Source organism: Pelodiscus sinensis, chromosome 1, assembly GCF_052426305.1.
Source record: "Pelodiscus sinensis isolate ZL-2025 chromosome 1, ASM5242630v1, whole genome shotgun sequence".
Taxonomy (NCBI): domain Eukaryota; kingdom Metazoa; phylum Chordata; order Testudines; family Trionychidae; genus Pelodiscus; species Pelodiscus sinensis.
Window position 1 is genome coordinate 271,426,674 of NC_143052.1, and position 19,267 is coordinate 271,445,940.

Below are 19,267 nucleotides of genomic sequence, written 5' to 3' on the forward strand. Positions count from 1 at the left end.
CTTGTGGCCGGGCGCGCTCGCGCTCGCGCAAGGCAACCGGGGCGAGCCGCCGCCATTTTGGCTTCTGTGCGAAGCCGCTTCCGCTGGGGTGAAATAAACAAGGGGGCGGAGGGAGCGAAAAGGCCACGCCGGAGCCGCTCGCAGAGAGCCCGTTCGGCGCGGGGACGCTGCTTGCCGGAGTCGCTGATGTGGTGGGAGCGGAGGCGCCGGTGTGACCCGGCCCCGGGTTAGCGTGAAACGGAGCAGGGAGCAGCCACCAGGTGCTGGAAGTCAGAGGGGAGGGGCTGAGTGGCGGGGAGATGGCGCTGCCTTTTCCCTCTGCTGCCCGGAGCGCGCCAGAGCTGGGGGCTGGCGTCTCCTCTTCTCCGCGGGGCCGGGCAGCGCGAGTCGGCACGTAACGGAGACTCGGTGCCTGGTGCGGCGCAGCTTGGGAGGCCCGGCCGCCGGTCTTCGCCAGAGGGTACCCGCCTCATCCGAGCCGCGTCCCGGGGGTGCACACGCACCCTGGGCGCGGCCTGCCCGCTGGGGCGGGGGCTGAGGGGGGGGGGTGTTTCCCAAGTGGAATATGCGCGCGAGGTTATGTCCTAAGCGAGCTGAGGCAGGGCCCCTCTTCCGCTCATTTGCGAGGCATCCCGCGCGCTGATGCTGCCGCACACTTCTCAAGCTGCTGTGGTTAGGTGCTCCAAGAGCTGACACCCTGCCTGCGTGAGGAGGAGCCAGGCACTAGCGCAGCTGCCCTTCTTCGGGTTTTCTTCCACTCACCGTCTTCATGCTTCGTCCCAAATGCAGGCAGAACAACCAGCTGAGTCTTTCTGAGGTTTGTTCAGATAAAAGTAGTGGTCTTGTATGGAAGTGTTAACTATCCTAGTGATAGAGATGTAGCCGTGTTAGTCTGGGGTAGCTGAAGCAAAATGCAGGACAATGTAGCACTTTAAAGACTAACAAGATGGTTTATTAGATGATGAGCTTTCGTTGGCCAGACCCACTTCATCATATCAAATAGTGGATAGTGCTTTAACTATCCTAGGTAGGCTTGTATTGGGTCTGTACCTTTCCCAACATCCAAAGCGTGAATGTTACACATCTGCTTTATTTTTTTCCTTCGAAGTAGTGACTGAACTGCATAATGGTATTGGAGTATGGATTGCATTGCCAGCAAGTCATTGTAGAATACTCCAAAACTTGGCACTTGGGAAAATTGTGAGTGCCAAATAAACTACTCTGTATTGAGATCTTTTAAAGAAAATACCGTTATAATTTAAACAAGATAAAGTATCAAATGAAGTTAAATCTCTTATGTAGTGACACTGTTGTGGCTAGTTTTATGCTTCAGAATATTATTTAGCCATTTTCTTTGCAGGATGTTTTGGGAAGAACTTGAGTGACATATTAGAGCTGTGTTAGTCTGAATCTGCGTAAACAACGAGAAGCCCTGGGGCACCTTATAGACAGACTAACAGATTTATCGGAGCATAAGCTTTTGTGGGCAAAGTCCCACTTTGTCAGATGCATGCTTATGCTCCTATAAATGTTAGTGAGTGACATATTGTGGCCTAGGCAAGCTGGAGAGTATTATTAATCAGGCTTGTGCTTTAACCATGTTGAAACCATTCATCTACTAAGGTCTGATCACATGATAACACTCGTGTTGTGATTATTTTAATTATGCAAATGTTGTTGTGTCTGCTGTAGCTAGTGTTTTCTTTCCCTATCTGTTGTCTGTTCCAGAATTCAGTATGGTGGAGTGTTTGATATTTCAGGAACACAGTCCCAAGTTAGGTTAATTACCTGACAGTTTGGATTTTGGTTTTATTACATTTAGTCTGCAATACAAATGACCTTTTTTCCTTAATGACATCTATGCATTTTGTTAAATATGGCTTTGAATTTTTTTCTGTAGACAAATGACACTGTTCAAAAACTTTTTTTATATATTTATTGTTATGACTGGTCTCTGTTGACATTTACACCTACTTTTTTAAAAAGGCCTGAGATCCATGTGTAAAATGAAAATTGTATCTGTTCCTACATTTTATTGCTTCAAAATTATGCTTTTAATGTGTGCTCAAGTGCAAAAAGCTCCATGATGTAATAATTTTAAAATCTAATCATGATTGTCTGTTCAGTTCTATATGCACCATAAATTTCAGTAATTGTTTTAAAAACTCAATTTTGTTTTCTTACAGCCACTTCTGTCTATGGTATGAGATTCAAGGGTACACTTGTGGCTGAAAGACAGAGAACCAAAATTCACTATCCTTGTAATCCCTCCAGTGAGCAGTCCTGGACATTCTCTATAAACGGACACTAAAATCTAATAGAAGTACTCTGACTAGGAGATGCTTCTGTGGCAGTTAATCTAACCTTGATTAGACCTGAATTTTAATTAATCTTCCTGTATAGTTGCAGAATGCCAGTCTTTGCTTCCCTATGGATTGTATACAGATACATTTATTCATTACTATATTGATTCCTTTGCTTCCTCCTGTAAAAAAAATAAAATAAAAAACCGTGTGCAGTTTGTCCAGAAATTTCAGATGAATCTATTGTAGCATAGTAATAATCACTTTTTGAAGGCTTATGTTCATGAATTTATAGATCATTTCAGATAAGTTAAATACTTATTACACAAATATCTTATGCAGCAATGCTTTATCAAAATAAGCTAGTGTTATAAATGCCATCAATTCTAAGCTAGAATAGGAGAGTTGAAGGATAAGTAGATGCAAACAATATATCAGCATATGTATACGTTTTATTTCAGATCTCTTTGTAATATGAACATACTTTCTCTGTTACTCTGGTTCATGCTTAAATAACTATACAGAGTTGTGAGGTGAGGGCAGGTTGGTTTGGAAATGTGGTTAAGGGAGTGATGAATATTCCTTAGTACAAAAAAGATACATAAAGTAAATATGGCATCTAGCAACTACATAGGCAATAATATTTCACTTATTTTGACAACTATAATGCTTTTTATAATGCAGTTAGCTGAAATATTTAGCAAATGAAAGTGTGTTGGGAAATGGATGAGTAACTTTCCAAGCTTCAGACTAACAATATAGCATTGACCTTTATCATAGTATCTGAATATTCATATTCTGTCCTCTGTACAGGAAGTTTTGGGTTTGCGGGGTATTTTAAGTATAAATATAAATTTCTCCCTGTAGGACTGCCCCAGAATTTGGAGGACTGGGAATGAGATATTAGGAAGCTGAGAGTTGAGCGATCTCATGTACTAAGTCTTTGAAAGACTGTTGAAGTCAGCAAAAAAAAATGCTTGGGGTTTTTAAAACTTCATTATGTTAATACAACAGCACATTTAAAGAAAGTATGAATGGGCACAATTTGAATTTTGGCTGTGAAGCTGACATCGTTAAAATAAAAAATGTTTTATGAGTTAAAAAAGGATTTTACAAAATCTGACCCTAAATATTATCCCTGTCCATAACTTTTCTTATTTTCCACACAATAGGCAAAGTCAGGTAGAACTTGTATCCCAAGTTTTAGAATTGGCTACCTGTTTGCCATATCATGTTTATTCACTTCCATAGAATAACATTTGAAGCTATAACTCAAATGTAAACTGTGGTTCTCATCCAGATGTTTAGCCCAAGAATTAACTGCAATAATATTCATGAAGGGTCGTCTCTAAACTGCTCCACAGCTAACACTAATGGACACCCTTCTTAGCCTCAGTAAAGAGGGTGCCAAATGAATAGACCTAGAATCAGAAATATTCTTTTTTCCACCCTAAATTGTAGTGGTGAAGTCAGGACTGAGACTCACTGATGTGTGAGGGGGATGTGCAATGGCAAAAGCAGCAGCTTTTATTCATAAAGTGTCTTTTGTAGAGTCTAAGTAAGAATGCATATTTAATAATGTATTTATGCTGGTAGTAAGACACAAAGGTGTTCCCTCTTTTTATATCTGCATGTGAAATGACTTATGTGCACCAATATGGAGATTATACAGCAGCTCTGGGGCTTGGGGAGAGGTGTCTCTGCCCCAGCTGTGGAAGCTCTGGGGTTTGAGGTGAGACACCTCTCCCAGCTGCAGCCTTGAGCCTCTGCACAGGGGAAATTTAGGACATTGAAGTGCTACTGAGAGTTCACAAATATTAAACTAGCTAAATACAGAGTGCACTCAAACACAGTTTAATCTTTTGATTACAAGTATAATTTAAGCTTAATGTAACAGTAGAAGATGCAGTGTTTTCAGATTCTGAGAATACCCAACCTTTTTTTCCCTTTAAGCCTAAAAAATATAACAGAATTGATGATTCCAAATTTGAAAGAAAAAAGAAAGTTTCGCCTTAGCATTTTCAATATTTTTAAGTTTTGACGTGGCATTGATATAGCAAGAGGAAACTATTTTCTTGTGAACATTCTGTCCTGTGCTTTGTACAGTCAGGGTGCCTGGGACCAGAACCCTATTGTGTTGAAAGTACTTAATGTCTATATATCTATGGATGTATGTAGAGTAAAAGATTTTTCTTATTCTGATAGAATGAAACGAGGAAGGAAAAATAGTGAGAACAAAAACAGTTCATTAGAGGAGATTGGAGAAGAATCTAAGAAACAGAAGATTGCAGATGAAGAATCCACTAAAATCTCTGAGAGTCCTGATTGGGGTAATCTCCTTCCAGATGTTATTTTGCAGGTGTTTCAGTACTTGCCTCTTCTTGATCGTGCTCATGCATCACAGGTCTGCCGAAGATGGAATCAGGTGTTTCATATGCCTGATCTATGGAGATGTTTTGAGTTTGAACTGAATCAACCAGCTACATCTTATCTGAGGGCTACACATCCTGAGCTTATCAAGCAAATCATTAAAAGGCATTCCAATCATCTGCAATATGTTAGCTTCAAGGTAACATGTTTTACATTCTTGCCTTTGAAAATGAATAGTTAACAATTTGCATTTCAAATCAGGTTTGAAATTGAACAAGTTAACTGCAGTTCTGTTTAATTTAAAGAATTCTTAAAGCCCTTTTATTTTATGACGTGACTGAAGATAACAATAGTATTTCTTAAATACTCCAATATAGCATTCACATACTTGATAGCTTTTGTAGTTATCCATATTATGAGTTGCAAGACATTTCACGTATCCAGGAAGGAATAATAGAGAGAAACTTAGCACTAGTAATAGAAATGTAGCCCTGTTAGTCTGGTGTAGCTGAAACAAAATACAGGACTATGTAGCACTTTAAAGACTAACAAGATAGTTTATTAGATGATGAGCTTTCATGGGCCAGACCTACTTCCTCAGATCAAATAGTGGAAGAAAATAGTCACAACCATATATACCAAAGGATACAATTAAAAAAAATAAACACATGAAAAGGACAAATCACATTTCAGAACGGGGGGAGGGGGGGGAAGGGAAAGGAAGGTAAATGTCTGTGAGTTAATGATATTAGAGGTGGGGAAAGGTAGAAGTCTGTGAGCTAATGGTATTAGAGGTGATAATTGGGGAAGCTATCTTTGTAATGGGTAAGGTAGTTGGTGTCTTTGTTTAGCCCCCCGCGGAGAGTGTCGAATTTTAGCATGAATGTCAGTTCAGAGGATTCCCTTTCAAGTGCATTTACCTTCCTTCCCCCCTCCTCCCCCCTTGTATTCCCCTTCTGTTCTGAAATGTGAGAGTAGGCTGGCTGGGGTCCTTTATTGTATTGTTTCTTTGTAATTTTTAAGTAATGGTATGTGATGACTGAACTCTTGTTAAGCAGAGCTCTGCAGATATAGATGCAGATAACCACGGTTCATTTTTGTAGATGTGGATGCGGATACAGATTATGTATCTATGTAGGGCTCTGTTGATAAGCACCTTTTTTTTAAAGAAATAAGTTGAGAACTTCGTGTAGAATTAGTAAGACATACAGCCCCACACAGTTTTTTACACTTTTCAGAGTAGAACTACAGTTAAAGGAAAGCTGTTCTGTTTTACCTCTTTCTTGCAAAGTTGGCTTGGCGTGATTTTTTTTCATGGACTAATAAATGGTTTGTTTCTATTTAAGGTGGACAGTAGCAAGGAATCAGCAGAAGCAGCTTGTGATATTTTATCACAACTTGTGAATTGCTCTTTAAAAACACTTGGACTAATTTCAACTGCTCGACCAAGCTTCATGGATTTACCTAAGGTAGCGTGTATGTGTGTGTGTGTGTGTGTGTGTGTGTGTATATATATATATATATATATATATATATATATATATATTTAAAAAAAAAAAAAGACTGCAGTGGTAAGTGTGATACTGGTGTCATTTAGAATGTGTATAGATTTAAAGCAGTTGGTCCTCTGACTTTGTTTGCTCTTGGAAGATCTTAAAATTCAACTAAAACTTAATTGATTATATTTGTATCATGTGGGTATTTGCAGTAATTGCTTAACTTCCCAATTTTTTCCCTAGTATGTGTTGGCTTTATTGTAAAAATGTATGAATTTCTCTATAGGTTGTACCTCGGGCAACATCTGTGGTCTGACAGGATCATGGATACTCCTAGATCAGAGTCCAGGAGTCTTAAGGGCAGGAAGGACAGCTGGGATTGGGGAAAATGAGGGTCACCAACTCAGCTGGCAGCTATGTAGAACTGGGACCATAGCCCCCTCTCCTCCGTGTGCCTCTCCCCTCCCCCCCTCCCCCACAACAGGACAGGACCGGAGTTGTCCAGCAGCCTGTGCCAGCATGGGGCTGGAGCCCCACGGCAGCGTGGGACCAGATTCTCCTGGCAATCCCCAGGAACACTGGGCCACAGCCCTGGAACAGACCCCTGGAGCATGGGGCTGGGACCAGAGCCCCACGGCAGCCTGCAGTAGCATGGGGTGGGAGCCAGAGTCCCTGGCAGCCTGTGTCGGCATGGGGCAGAAGTCCTGTGGCATGGGGCAGAAGTCTCAGAAGCACGGGGCCACAGCCCCCTGGAGCATGGGGCCGAGACTGGAGCTCCGCAGCAACCACTGGGAATGTGGGGCTGGGCTAGAGCTTCACTACAGGAGCCAAGCCTGTGATGCTTAGGGAGCTGGCAGCAGCTGGGCAAGCAGCCCAGTTAGTTTAAGGGGGGGAGGGGGAGGGGAGAGGTAGGGTACCTGCTGGGGCAGCCTGCTGGAAGCAGGCAACAAACTTGGGGACTGGTGGCAGGAGACCTCCCCTGGTCTGGCAAATCCACTTGTTCGGGACCAGTGAGGTCCTGACTTTGCTGAACCAGGGAGCTCCAACCTGTAATAGCATAGTCTTAAGAATCTAGAGGTACTATGCTTAGGATATTATATGCCATCTCAAGAGTATGTTTGTGTGTTTATGCAAACAATCTATATATAAAATAGATTGAAGGCCAGAAAGGAGCATTCTGATCCTCTACTCTAACACCAACATAAAACAGGACATAAAATTCCATCTAGCAATTTCTGCATCAAGTCAATTTCTAATTGAGCTAGAACAGATTTTTTTAGAAATACATCATTTTGATGTAATAACTTGAAGCAATGGAGAATCTATGGAATCCCTAAGTAAGTTGCAGTGGTTGACTGTCATTAAAACTGTGCACCTTATTTCTAGTGTTACTTGGTCTAGCTTTAGGTTCCAGATATTGGATTTTGTTGTGCCTCTTCTAGATTAGAGCCCTTACTACTGGAAATGTCCCCATTCGTATAGATGCTTACGCTTCTGTTTTGAACTTACAACTTTTGCCACACTGTTGGGACTGAAAATATCCATGCTTGCTCTTCAACAATTCAAGCTGAGAAAGTTGAAGAAAAATATGAAAGTTAATTTTCCCCCCCTCCCCCCCACCCCCCAGCAGTTTCTTTGTGGAGTGCTAGTTAATAATGATAATGAATAGGGATGTAAGTGATAAGCATAAGTTTATGGGGTGGTCCACTAGAGTATCAACTACTCGCTTTCCTCTCTCCCTGCCCCTCCTTACCGCTTCTGTGAGGCAGCAAGGGAAGGAACAGGAGCTGGTGCTGCCTGGCCCCCTTCCAGCTGCCTTTATCAGAGGCAAGGGGGAGGGAGGCTGCTCTGGCAGCCACCCCTGCCTGTCTGCAGGGGTCCCAGACAAGAGCTGCGCTCTGCTGCTCCAGATCTGGGTTGGGGGTGGGGGGGGGGTTGGTGTGTGTGTGTGTGTGGTTTTTTTTTCTCTCCCTCTCTCCCCCTCCCCCCCCCATGGCTGTACCTGTTGGAGCAGCACGTGTGTCTTCCCCACCATTGTTATCAGGTGCAGTGTAATGGGGTATAGCTGCCCAAACCTCCCTCAGTCCCATTGGACTGCCTGTGCTTCAGTGCATTACTTTGTGACTACCAATATAAAAATTGGTAGTTACAGTGGTACTCTTTACTGTATAGTTTTTGTTTCCTGCCTTTGGACTTAGCGTCAGACCTCTTCTTAGGAGATAAGATACCAACACTTGGTACTAGGGCAATGATCTGCAACCTTTTTAAGCACAAGAGCACTCTTTAAAATTTAAGTGCAATCCAGGATCTACCTCAAAACCCAATATCCTTGCCCCACCCAGGGGTTTAGGATGCAGGCTTCAGCTGGACATTGCTTACCACAGGTGGTGCAGTCGGGCTGAGGCAGGCTCACCTCTGTCCTGGCCCTGCACCACTCTCAAATACAGCCAGCAAACTCCCTCCATCCCAAGCTCTGTTGCGTCCCCCTCCATTCCGTGGAGATAGACTCCCGGGTGCAACTCGTGAAGCCCTCCTGTGGCTCGAAAGCCGTCCCAATGCCCCCCAAAATGGACCTCTCCTCCTGTGCTGACTTGTTTAGGGGAGCCATCTGGCATGGCCATGAAAGCTGCAGAAATAAAGTTGATGGCAGGCGACGGAAGCCTGCTATGGCCAAAAAGCCTCAAAACACGTTTAAATGGAGTTTCTGAAAGGGATAGAGCCCTTTTTTAAGAGTTTTTGCTCGACGAAATGCAACCAGGAGCACCTTTTAAAGGGGCAGTCTTTTGACATCCTTGCCCTGGCTCTTCGCATTGGATCCACTGGTATCTTGTCTCTTTGACAAGAATGGGTTGGTCACCCCTGGACTACAGGGTGGGAGAAGGGGGCACCCTAACATCAGTGCCCCCTTCTCTTCCTGCCCTGCCCTTCACAGCAAGTGGTAGCAAAGGGCAGGAGGTATGCAGCAATGGGGTTAGGAGCAACTGAAGTTCCAGCATTTGTTAGCCTCTTGGCCAAACCAGTCAAGCTCACCTGTCAGGTCCAATATCTACCAGTAGATCCCAATCTACTAGTTGGTGACAACTATACTAGGGTGTTCCTCACTCTCCAGGTTGTAAGCCCTGTGTTGAAAGCAGGAAATCCAAAAATGATTAGTGACACTTATTCTTTGTGCCTGAAGTATCTGAGTGGCAGCGGGACGGGGAGATTGAAGGCACCCCTCCCCCCCCCCCCCTCCCCCAACACACACACGTCTCCTACTGTCTGTAGTTCCTAGCCAATTGGCTGAGATCCATGGAGTAAGCACTTGGAGGGAGGGTGGTGGAGGAGGAACGGAGGCAGCATACAGCGCTGCCTAGCCTGCAACAGCAAGGACTGAGGGCTGCTTGCTAGGAACTGCCTGAGGTGAGTGTCCCCATGGCAAAAATTGAGGTCTATGGCCATTGACATTAAAATTTTTTAGCATGGGCACTTGTCCATGCTCAGACATGTTGCAAACCGCTGGTTACAAAACAGGTTAAAAAAATTTGTTTGCAGGTTTGGAAGATGCTTCACAGTTATAAATCTGGCCTGCCAAACAGGGGGTGGTGTTCCCGTCTAGTCTTAAATTCTGGCATCTTCTTATTTCAGTAATTTTAATTTCACACTTACGTTTTTGCTAAAGTTAGACTTTGTTGTTAGTGTTAACAAATCTTAATATGTTGCAGTTTATCTTTGAGTCTGGAGGATGTTGCCTTGGAAGCACACTTTACAAATAATTTTCAACGCTTTCTCAAATGTTGTATCTGTTCTTGTTAGTTTAATATCTAATCTGTTCTTTTAGAACTTTATATTAATAGGACTTTTAGGTCCACTATTGAATTTGTGCACGTGTATAGGATACTTTGAAATTTAGAGCACCATGTTTTTTTGTTTTTTTGTGGTTTTTTTTTTTTTTTTTGTCTCTGTTCCTGAGTTTAATGTTGAACATTATCAATGACCATCCAAAGTTAAGGATTTATAACAAAAACTAAAACTTGATCTTAAAAACACACACACACAGCTCAACTTGGTCAAATGTTTTACTGGTTAGTATTACCTTTTGATATTTGTTGAAATAAAATGGATGCAGTAATGTTAAATACTGCAGTAGGTATTAGCCTACATTTTTAGTCTGTATGTGAAGATGGAAAGAAACATTGTTTTGAAAATGTTTGAAATGTTCCATATCTCTGCTTCACTTTTACTATTTTTCTCCTTTCTGCAGTCACACTTTATCTCTGCACTGACAGTGGTGTTTGTAAACTCCAAATCCCTCTCTTCACTTAAAATAGATGATACGCCAGTAGATGATCCATCCCTCAAAGTACTAGTGGCTAATAACAGTGATACGCTCAAACTGTTAAAAATGAGCAGTTGTCCTCATGTTTCTCCTGCAGGTGAGCTATCCTATGTGTTTGTAAAAATGTATTTTAACACAATATGAACTATTCTGAAAAATTAGTGGGGTTCAGAGAGGGAGGGAAGCTAATGTTTACAGTTGTAATGTTTACAGGACCAAGCACAATCTAGGTCAGTATTATTTTCAAAGAACTCCATCAAAAATTTAGAACAGGTGGTCAACAAGAGCTGTATAAGAATGCCCATTAGCATGAATGAAAATATACAACATAATATTATTGATCATTGACATTGTGATGGGCCGGGCCGGGTCTGGGCACAGCTGAGGGCGTCTGCTCAGGGCGAATTGCTCAAATTCGGGGCTCTCTATAGCCCCTAGACTGGAGACCTTCCCAAATATGCCGCAAATCAGTCCCACAGAGTGCTTCAGCTGCCTGCCTGGCCAGTCAGAAGCCTCTCTAACAAAACCCCTTTGGCACCCCAGCAATATCCGTGCCCAAGATGGCCCCGGGCATCATACACAGGTGAGGGGTTTTAGAGCCCAATCTTACCTTCCCCAAACCAGTTCTGTCTGGTTCCAAGAAACCAGACAGAGATCCTAGGTCGATCTACCCTCTGGCCCTTACCCACAAGATCATGCTGAGCCAATCCTTTAGAATCTAAAGGCTTATTACTAAAAACAAAAAGCATGAGAGGTTGTTAAAGTATCATACATTACATGCATCAAATCTCCCAGTTCTTGATGCAGGCTCGCAGCAGAGATGTTACAACTGATGGCTTAAAAGTCTTTGGTGTACATTCTATGTTCGGATGGGTCCACAGTTCTTTCCAGCTCATGATTCCCTGCGAGGCCACATCTGGAGTCAGGAGCAGATCTGAAGACCAAAATGGAGGCTGCCACATGGCATCTTTATACCTCCTTCCTGGTCTGTTCTTGGCTGCAGCAGGTCACCTGGTTCGTGGCCTATCCCTGCGTTCCCTGCTGGTAGCCCTTAGGTATCAGTCACCATTCTTAAGGTGCGTCCTTGGCCTATAGAGGGCTATTGTTCTATGGAGACTTGCTCATTATCATGTCCATTCTTCATCTCTTGCTTAATCCCATACAGAGAAATTTACAGTATTAACAGAGTACGTATTCGTAACTCCACACAGACATTATTCAGATATGTTAAGAGCATATACAGAATCCGTAGACAATAAGCTTTTGTTTGACACCTCACATGGCCCCCTTTGTACCAACGTTTGGGGCAACCCCCCCCCCCCCCCCATGGGCGCAGCAGTGACCTGGCTGCTTCCCTTAAACTCTGGTAATGTGACAGAGATAACAATTAATAATAGCATAAATGAAACAAGGTGTTTCTCCAAATCATTTCATTATGACTTTGACTACTTATGGAGTGGCTGATTTTCCTTGTTCTGAAAGAGTAATTTTATCCTTTACTTGATAACGAAAGTAGACAACAGCACCAGATGGATGAGGGACCTTGGCTATATAATACATCTTCTGCCCTGACAGTACTACTTCCCTAACACAATTAAAGGATCTGCTAAAGGGTGAAGCTAGTTTGTACAGTAGACAGGGCATTCTCAAGAAGCTGGTTTAATACTGTAGAACTTTCTCCTGCAGGAACTTAGAACTATCTCAGATTTCATTACTTACTGTTCCAAAAGCAAGGCAAGTTTTGAACTAGTTTAAATTGGCCATAGAATGAGACTGCAAATACAGAGAATAGGAAGTATTCTTCATTGTACTTAAGCACTAGACAGTGCTGCTGCTTTACAGAAAGAAGTGAGCACTTTGTAAAGGGGGGAAATTTCACAGTAAAATACTCTTTGGAAGTTGCTGCTTCCAATTTTCAGTTCACTCCTTTCTACCCTGCTGCATAGCTTAATTGTTTCCTAGCTGTTCAGGCTTGGAAGAGAGATAGTAATGTCCTTAGAGGCTAAGTGTGAAACAGGTTGTCTTGGGGGGGGAATCACCTAAAAACCTAGTTCTTCACTGGGAACTTGATACTCCCCCCCCCCCCCCCCCCCAAATCCTGCAGAAAAGAGACCTTATGCCTCCCTAATTGCTTTTCTAAACCTAATTGTGAGCTCTTAGGGTTACTGTATTTGAACTTTCAAAAAAGAGGGAGTGTGTTTGTATCATCTACCAATTCACATTGTATTACAACACATTAATACAATGTGAGTTGGTAGATACAGATACAGATAAGACACTCCCTCTCAGGGGTGTATCTGTATCTACCAACTCACATTGTATTAATGTGTTGTAATACAATGTGAGTTGGTAGATGATACAAACACACTCCCTCTTTTTTGAAAGTTCAAATATGGTAACCCTAGCTCCATATTTCCATTACTTTTGTTTAGGAAATTTTATCCCAAAATACTCTGTGATTGCTAGAGGTGAGAGAGACTCCAGCCAATAATCTCCCATTACTTGGCTGACAGCTGTGTAAACTAATATGGAGTAGTGTTTTCTACTATGACATTGATGTCTTTAAAATTCTTTCCTAGCTTAGAATCTTTCTAGACAGACAGATGTCTTCTCCCACACACACCCCTACCAAAGGTAGTAGTAGTGAGAGCATTGACCTCAGTGCTTCTTCCACCTTCCTTCCCACTAACATACAACAATTTGTCAGGACAAAATCAAACTCCATATAAAGATTACTTGAGATATCAGGAGCCAGTGAAAAGTGTAGTTGTCACTTCCAGAGCATGTTATGCAGCGGTGGACATGGATTATAAAAAATAAAATTATCTGTTCTCAGACTTTTACTATACTTTGTCCTTTTCACATTGAATAGAACAAGCAGCGCATAATATACATTGGACACATAGAAATAGCATGCTACAATAAAACATACAACTTAATAAAGAATGTACAGAGGATATAATACAGTCCACGGAAAGCCTTGTTTGCAGGAGTTAGCTAGAATGTTGATAAGCATCTTTGTGATGATACATTAATCTCTAAATTTTATTTTGGTGCTTGTAACTGATGATATATCTTGGAACTTTCTGGATTTTGCACTTTAGAAATTTCTGCTACTGTTTGACATGCAAAAGCTAACTTTTTTGCAGTTCAAGTTAAGAAAACTTGCTTTTATTTAAAAGACTGTTTACATGAATACAAATTTAATACTTTCATGTTCTTTTCAAGGCATCCTGTGTGTGGCTGACCAATGTCATGGTTTACGTGAGTTGGCACTGAACTACTATCTCTTGAGTGATGAGCTTCTGCTTGCTTTGTCTTCTGAGAAACATGTCAGATTAGAACACTTGCGCATTGATGTAGTCAGTGAGAATCCTGGACAGACTCATTTCCACACAATTCAGAAAAGCAGCTGGGATGCTTTCATCAAGCATTCTCCCAAAGTAAGCTTAGTCATGTACTTTTTCTTATATGAAGAGGAATTTGACCCATTTTTTCGTTACGAAACCCCTGTCACCCACCTTTACTTTGGGAGATCAGTAAGCAAAGATGTACTTGGTCGTGTTGGAATGACATGTCCTCGATTAGTTGAACTGGTTGTGTGCGCCAATGGCTTACGGCCACTAGATGAAGAACTTATTCGTATTGCAGAACGTTGTAAAAATCTGTCAGCTATTGGCCTAGGGGAGTGTGAAGTCTCTTGCAGTGCCTTTGTTGAGTTTGTGAAGATGTGTGGTGGCCGCCTCTCTCAACTCTCTATAATGGAGGAAGTCTTGATTCCTGATCAGAAGTACAGCTTGGAGCAGATTCATTGGGAAGTGTCAAAGCATCTTGGTAGAGTCTGGTTCCCAGACATGATGCCCACGTGGTGAGGTCCTTAAAGACTTCAGGTCATGTGAAATAGCACCTTAAATTTGAGACTACCATATTGCAATTTATCACAAGCATATTTAATTTTTTTATTGTAATGTCATTGTTTATTAGAAAACCAGTCATATTTAGCACCAATTTCTGAAATCCATATTTTATATGCTTAAATCTGGATATCCCAGAACCTTTGTCATGCAAATAACCTAAACAGATTAGTTTTTTCTCACTTTTTGCCATTGATAAGACCCTAAATGTGGGTACCTCTAGACTGCTTTCCTCTTCCGACCCTTTTTGTGGAAGAGGCTTTTTTTTGTTTTTTGCCAAAAAACGCAGTCTAGATGCAGCTTTTTCAAGAACTTTTTCGAAAGAACCCATATGCCTCAAAAAAATGAGGTTCACAGGTTTTCAAAAAAGGGCTTGTTTGCAAAAAAGCTGCATCTAGACTGCATTTTTTTGGAAAGTAGTCTAGATGTATAAATGTTTTTATTTTTACATACAGGGTACATTTAAAAGCTGTGGCTGCAAAATATTAGCGACAAATTACAATATCTTATTCCTGTTGCTTTAATGTAGATATTAAGTGAACATGACTGATTTGTATTGACTTAAAAAGGGAGATGAGATTGAATGCTTTTACTGCAGACTATAGCAGTTACCACGTGTTTAAGTTATTTGAACTGCCTAAACTACAGAATTTAAGATTATATGCAGTACACTATGAAACTCATATTATATAGAAGCAAATTAAGAGTCAAAGGAAGTACTGTTTGGACACTTTAAATTTGCTACTTAATGTTTTTAATTTCTATTAGTAATTTGCACACAATGTATTTAATGATTTAATTATGAGGGTTATCAAAAGCTTTTTTTCCCTATGCAGTTTTTCATGTAAAACTGACATTTTTGGGGTCTTCAGAGCCATTCCTAAGTATTAATTATAGCTCAGGAAACTGAAGCATTCTGGAAGAAATTGTAGATACACAGTACTATATTTTGATACTGAGCTTTTCTCAGTTTAAAACCAGTCTTGCAGAATTTCATTAGCTGGAGTATTGCATGTAATTCTAGATTTAAAAAAAGCTAAAAATGTGCAAAGAAATATGTGAAGTAATAATGCCTATTTTAAATAAGCGAATAGAGCAGAGTGAACACTACATTTTTAAAAGGCTAAGGAGCCATTTAACAAACTTGGAAGACCCATTAACTGCTTACAAATTTGAGAGCGATGACTTTGTAACTAAATCACCTAAACTATATAAATTGCTATTTTGTAAATCTATCTTCAGAAATATTCATATATGAAGTGAATGATAGCTATCAATTTTTGTATTCCTTTATTTCAACTAGTTTCAGATCATTTCATATTAAACTCAGAGCATCAAGCCTGTGTGAAATAGAGCAATATTCAGAAATTAGATGTACAATTTCACAAAAGCAATGTTTATTCAATTGTTTTGATCAAAGAAAATGTTAGCCTAACTTTCCTGGTGGCATGCTTCTCATTTTTGGGTTGTACAGTTCTTGTAACTAAGTTTTTGTTTACTTCTAATGTTCATTGTGCTCCAAATGTATAGTTTGAGGGTAAAACTGTAAAATTTATAATGTTCATATTTAACTTTATAATGTTTTTGAACAAGCATTGCTCAGTGGACTGACATCTTAACAGTGAAGTTGTATGTTTCTGTAGAGGTTTGTGTTTAAGAATCATTCTGAGTAGACAATGTTTTGTATTAATGTTAAACTGTAGTACTAGATTTGCTTTTATTTGTACAAAGATGACAATATACTTAGTCTTTGTAAAAGAAATGTTAAGTTGGTGTTTAATACTTGATATTTTTGTTTTTATTTGCATAAAGATGGGTCTTCGACAAAGGTCACAGAGTGGTGTTACTGGAATGCCATTATAAGATTTTCTTAGGGAATAATTACTAGTGATTGCTTTAAGCATGCATGTGATAGAATTTCTTCCAATAATGTGATTAACATCTTGTTCAGAGAGCGAACAATGCAGAAATAGGGCCAAATTCCTGTGGTATTGAATGAGTATAAGCAGAATTGGCCACTGCAGTGTCTGAGAATAACTGTGGAAAGTAAAGCAGCTAATTCAGCCCACATTGTTGGCTCACCAATAGGAATTTTATCCATTTGAGCACCATCATTCTGCTTTATACACACTATTGGATTCTGAGGGGAGAAGATGCAAGTAGAGGGAGGCTTCACAAGTATTACTTCCCCTCCCCCCCCAGTTCCACCTGAAACTGAGGTACTGCTGAGGTCTCTGATTTACTAGCCTGGGCGCTTTCTCTCACTGTACTGCTTGACAAGCTTCAGACCGGCTCCGTGCCTTGCACTTCCAACAGCATACATGCAGGTAGGGAAACACCCAAATGCAATTACATACAGGCTCTCCATCTAGCCACTGCATGAACCAATACTATAAAAGCTGCAGTGAAGGCAACTGTCCAGACACATACACCCTCTTGAGTGTAAACCCACAATTATACCATATTATGCAGCACAGAAAACTATAGAGTGGAAACTCATAATTCCCACACCTCCACTGTGGAGAGGAATATCCAAGTCTTTGGACCTAAAGCTAAGATTTCCAGACACGCACATCTCACTGTTTTAGATTAAACACACAAGTTTTACTTAGGTCTGTCTAGGGACTAAAAAATTTCATCGTGTGTATCTCCCCTTTGAAGTGAACATAAGAACGGCCGTACTGGGTCAGACCAAAGGTCCATCTAGCCCAGTATCCTGTCTACCGACAGTGGCCAGCACCAGGTACCCCAGAGAGGGTTGACCGAAGACAATGATCAAGCGATTTGTCTCCTGCCATCCCTCTCCAGCCTCTGACAAACAGAGGCCAAGGACACCATTTTATCCCCTGGCTAATAGCCTTTTATGGACCTAACCTCCATGAATTTATCCAGCTTCTCTTTAAACTCTATTATAGTCCTAGCCTTCACAGACTCCTCTGGCAAGGAGTTCCACAGATTGACAACACGCTGTGTGAAGAAGAACTTCCTTTTATTAGTTTTAAACCTGCTACCCATTAATTTCATTTGGTGTCCTCTAGTTCTTCTATTATGGGAACTAATAAATAACTTTTCTTTATCGGCCCTCTCCACAGCACTCATGATTTTATATACCGCTATCATATCCCCCCTCAGTCTCCTCTTTTCTAAACTGAAAAGTCCCAGTCTCTTTAGCCTCTCCTCATATGGGACCCGTTCCAAACCCCTAATCATTTTAGTTGCCCTTTTTTGAACCCTTTCCAAGGCCAAAATATCTTTTTTGAGGTGAGGAGACCACATCTGTACACAGTATTCAAGATGTGGGCGTACCATAGTTTTATACAGGGGCAGTAAGATGTTCTGGGTCTTATTTTCTATCCCTTTCCTAATAATTCCTAGCATCCTATTTGCCTTTTTGACCGCCGCTGCACACTGTGTGGAAGTTTTCAGAGAACTGTCCACGATAACTCCAAGATCTCTTTCCTGATTTGTCGTAGCCAAATTAGCCCCCATCATACTGTACGTATGGTTGGGGTTATTTTTCCCAATGTGCATTACTTTACACTTATCCACATTAAATTTCATTTGCCATTTTGTTGCCCAGTCACTCAGTTTGGTGAGATCTTCTTGGAGTCCCTCACAGTCTGCTTCTGTCTTGACTATCCTAAACAGTTTGGTATCATCTGCAAACTTACTACATCACTGCTTACCCCTTTCTCCAGATCATTTATGAATAAGTTGAAAGGATTGGTCCCAGGACTGACCCTTGGGGTACACCACTAGTTACCCCTCTCCAATCTGAAAATTTACCATTTATTCCTACCCTTTGTTTCCTGTCTTTTAGCCAGTTCTCAATCCAAGAAAGGACCTTCCCTCTTATCCCATGGCCATGTAATTTACACAAGAGCCTTTGGTGAGGGACCTTGTCAAAGGCTTTCTGAAAATCCAAGTATACTATATCTACTGGATCCCCCTTGTCCACATGTTTGTTAACCCCTTCAAAGAACTCTAATAGATTAGTAAGACAGGATTTCCCTTTACAGAAACCATGTTGACTTTTGTCCAACAAATTATGTTCTTCTACATGATTCACAATTTTATTCTTTACTATTGTTTCGACTAATTTGCCCGATACTGAAGTTAGACTTACCGGTCTGTAATTGCCAGGATCGCCTCTAGAGCCCTTTTTAAATATTGGTGTCACGTTGGCTACCTTCCAGTCATTAGGTACGGAAGTGCCGCGGTGGCGCATCAAAGAGGCAGTGCAATACAGCTTGGGTTCAGCGTTCCCTAAGGGTCCTGGATTTAGGATGTTCAACCTGTAATAACTGTCAATTGTAGGACCCATGTTAGTGAGGCTAATTAAGTGGGCTGGGTGTGTCCCATGCATAGCTTTTGATGAGGAGATGCAGATGTTTCCCTGTGCTAAAACAAAGACATTAACTGGTTGGCACATTACAAAGGCAATTTCTCCTGCCTTTAACATCTGCATTTCCACATCAAAAACTATACATAGGCCACCATCAAGCCCACTTAATAAGGGTCCTACAATTGACAGGTAATAGTTCTGCTCTTATAGCTCTTGGTTTCTGTTAGTTCCACTCCACTTCATCTGAAGTGGGTTTTGCCTATGAAAAAGTTCATGATTCCATGTGTTTTAGTTAGTATCTAAGGTGCCACAGTACTATTCATTTTTAAAGTTGCAGACTAACACTGCTGCCTCTCAGATTTGTTCGAGTCTTTTCAGGAGCCATCTTATGTGTAAAGAACAACAGATGTCATTCTGCTTTATATAGTGTTGGCACAGGGCAGGCGTCCTTTGTTGTTTTCCAGTCTGGTTTGTGGAAAAATACTTACATTCCATGATGGAATTCAGAATCATGTGGCCTT

General features: G+C 41.2%; 1 protein-coding gene across 6 annotated transcripts; it reads left to right on the forward strand.

Moving 5' to 3' along the window:
• Positions 1-66: 66 nt before the first annotated feature.
• On the forward strand, positions 67-17,273 carry FBXL3 (F-box and leucine rich repeat protein 3). Of its 6 annotated transcripts, XM_075918864.2 has the most exons (7): positions 67-260; positions 790-817; positions 4,509-4,633; positions 4,708-4,872; positions 6,020-6,142; positions 10,413-10,584; positions 13,716-17,273. In XM_075918864.2, the coding sequence occupies exons 3-7, from the start codon at positions 4,595-4,597 to the stop codon at positions 14,357-14,359; spliced, it is 1,143 nt and encodes a 380-aa protein (XP_075774979.1). In that variant the 5' UTR covers positions 67-260; positions 790-817; positions 4,509-4,594; the 3' UTR covers positions 14,360-17,273. The 6 variants fall into 6 exon arrangements, with proteins under 6 accessions (XP_075774979.1, XP_075774978.1, XP_075774977.1 ...); XM_075918863.2 differs by lacking the exon at positions 790-817; XM_075918862.2 differs by having other exon boundaries at positions 4,509-4,872; positions 13,716-17,272.
• Positions 17,274-19,267: the final 1,994 nt, after the last annotated feature.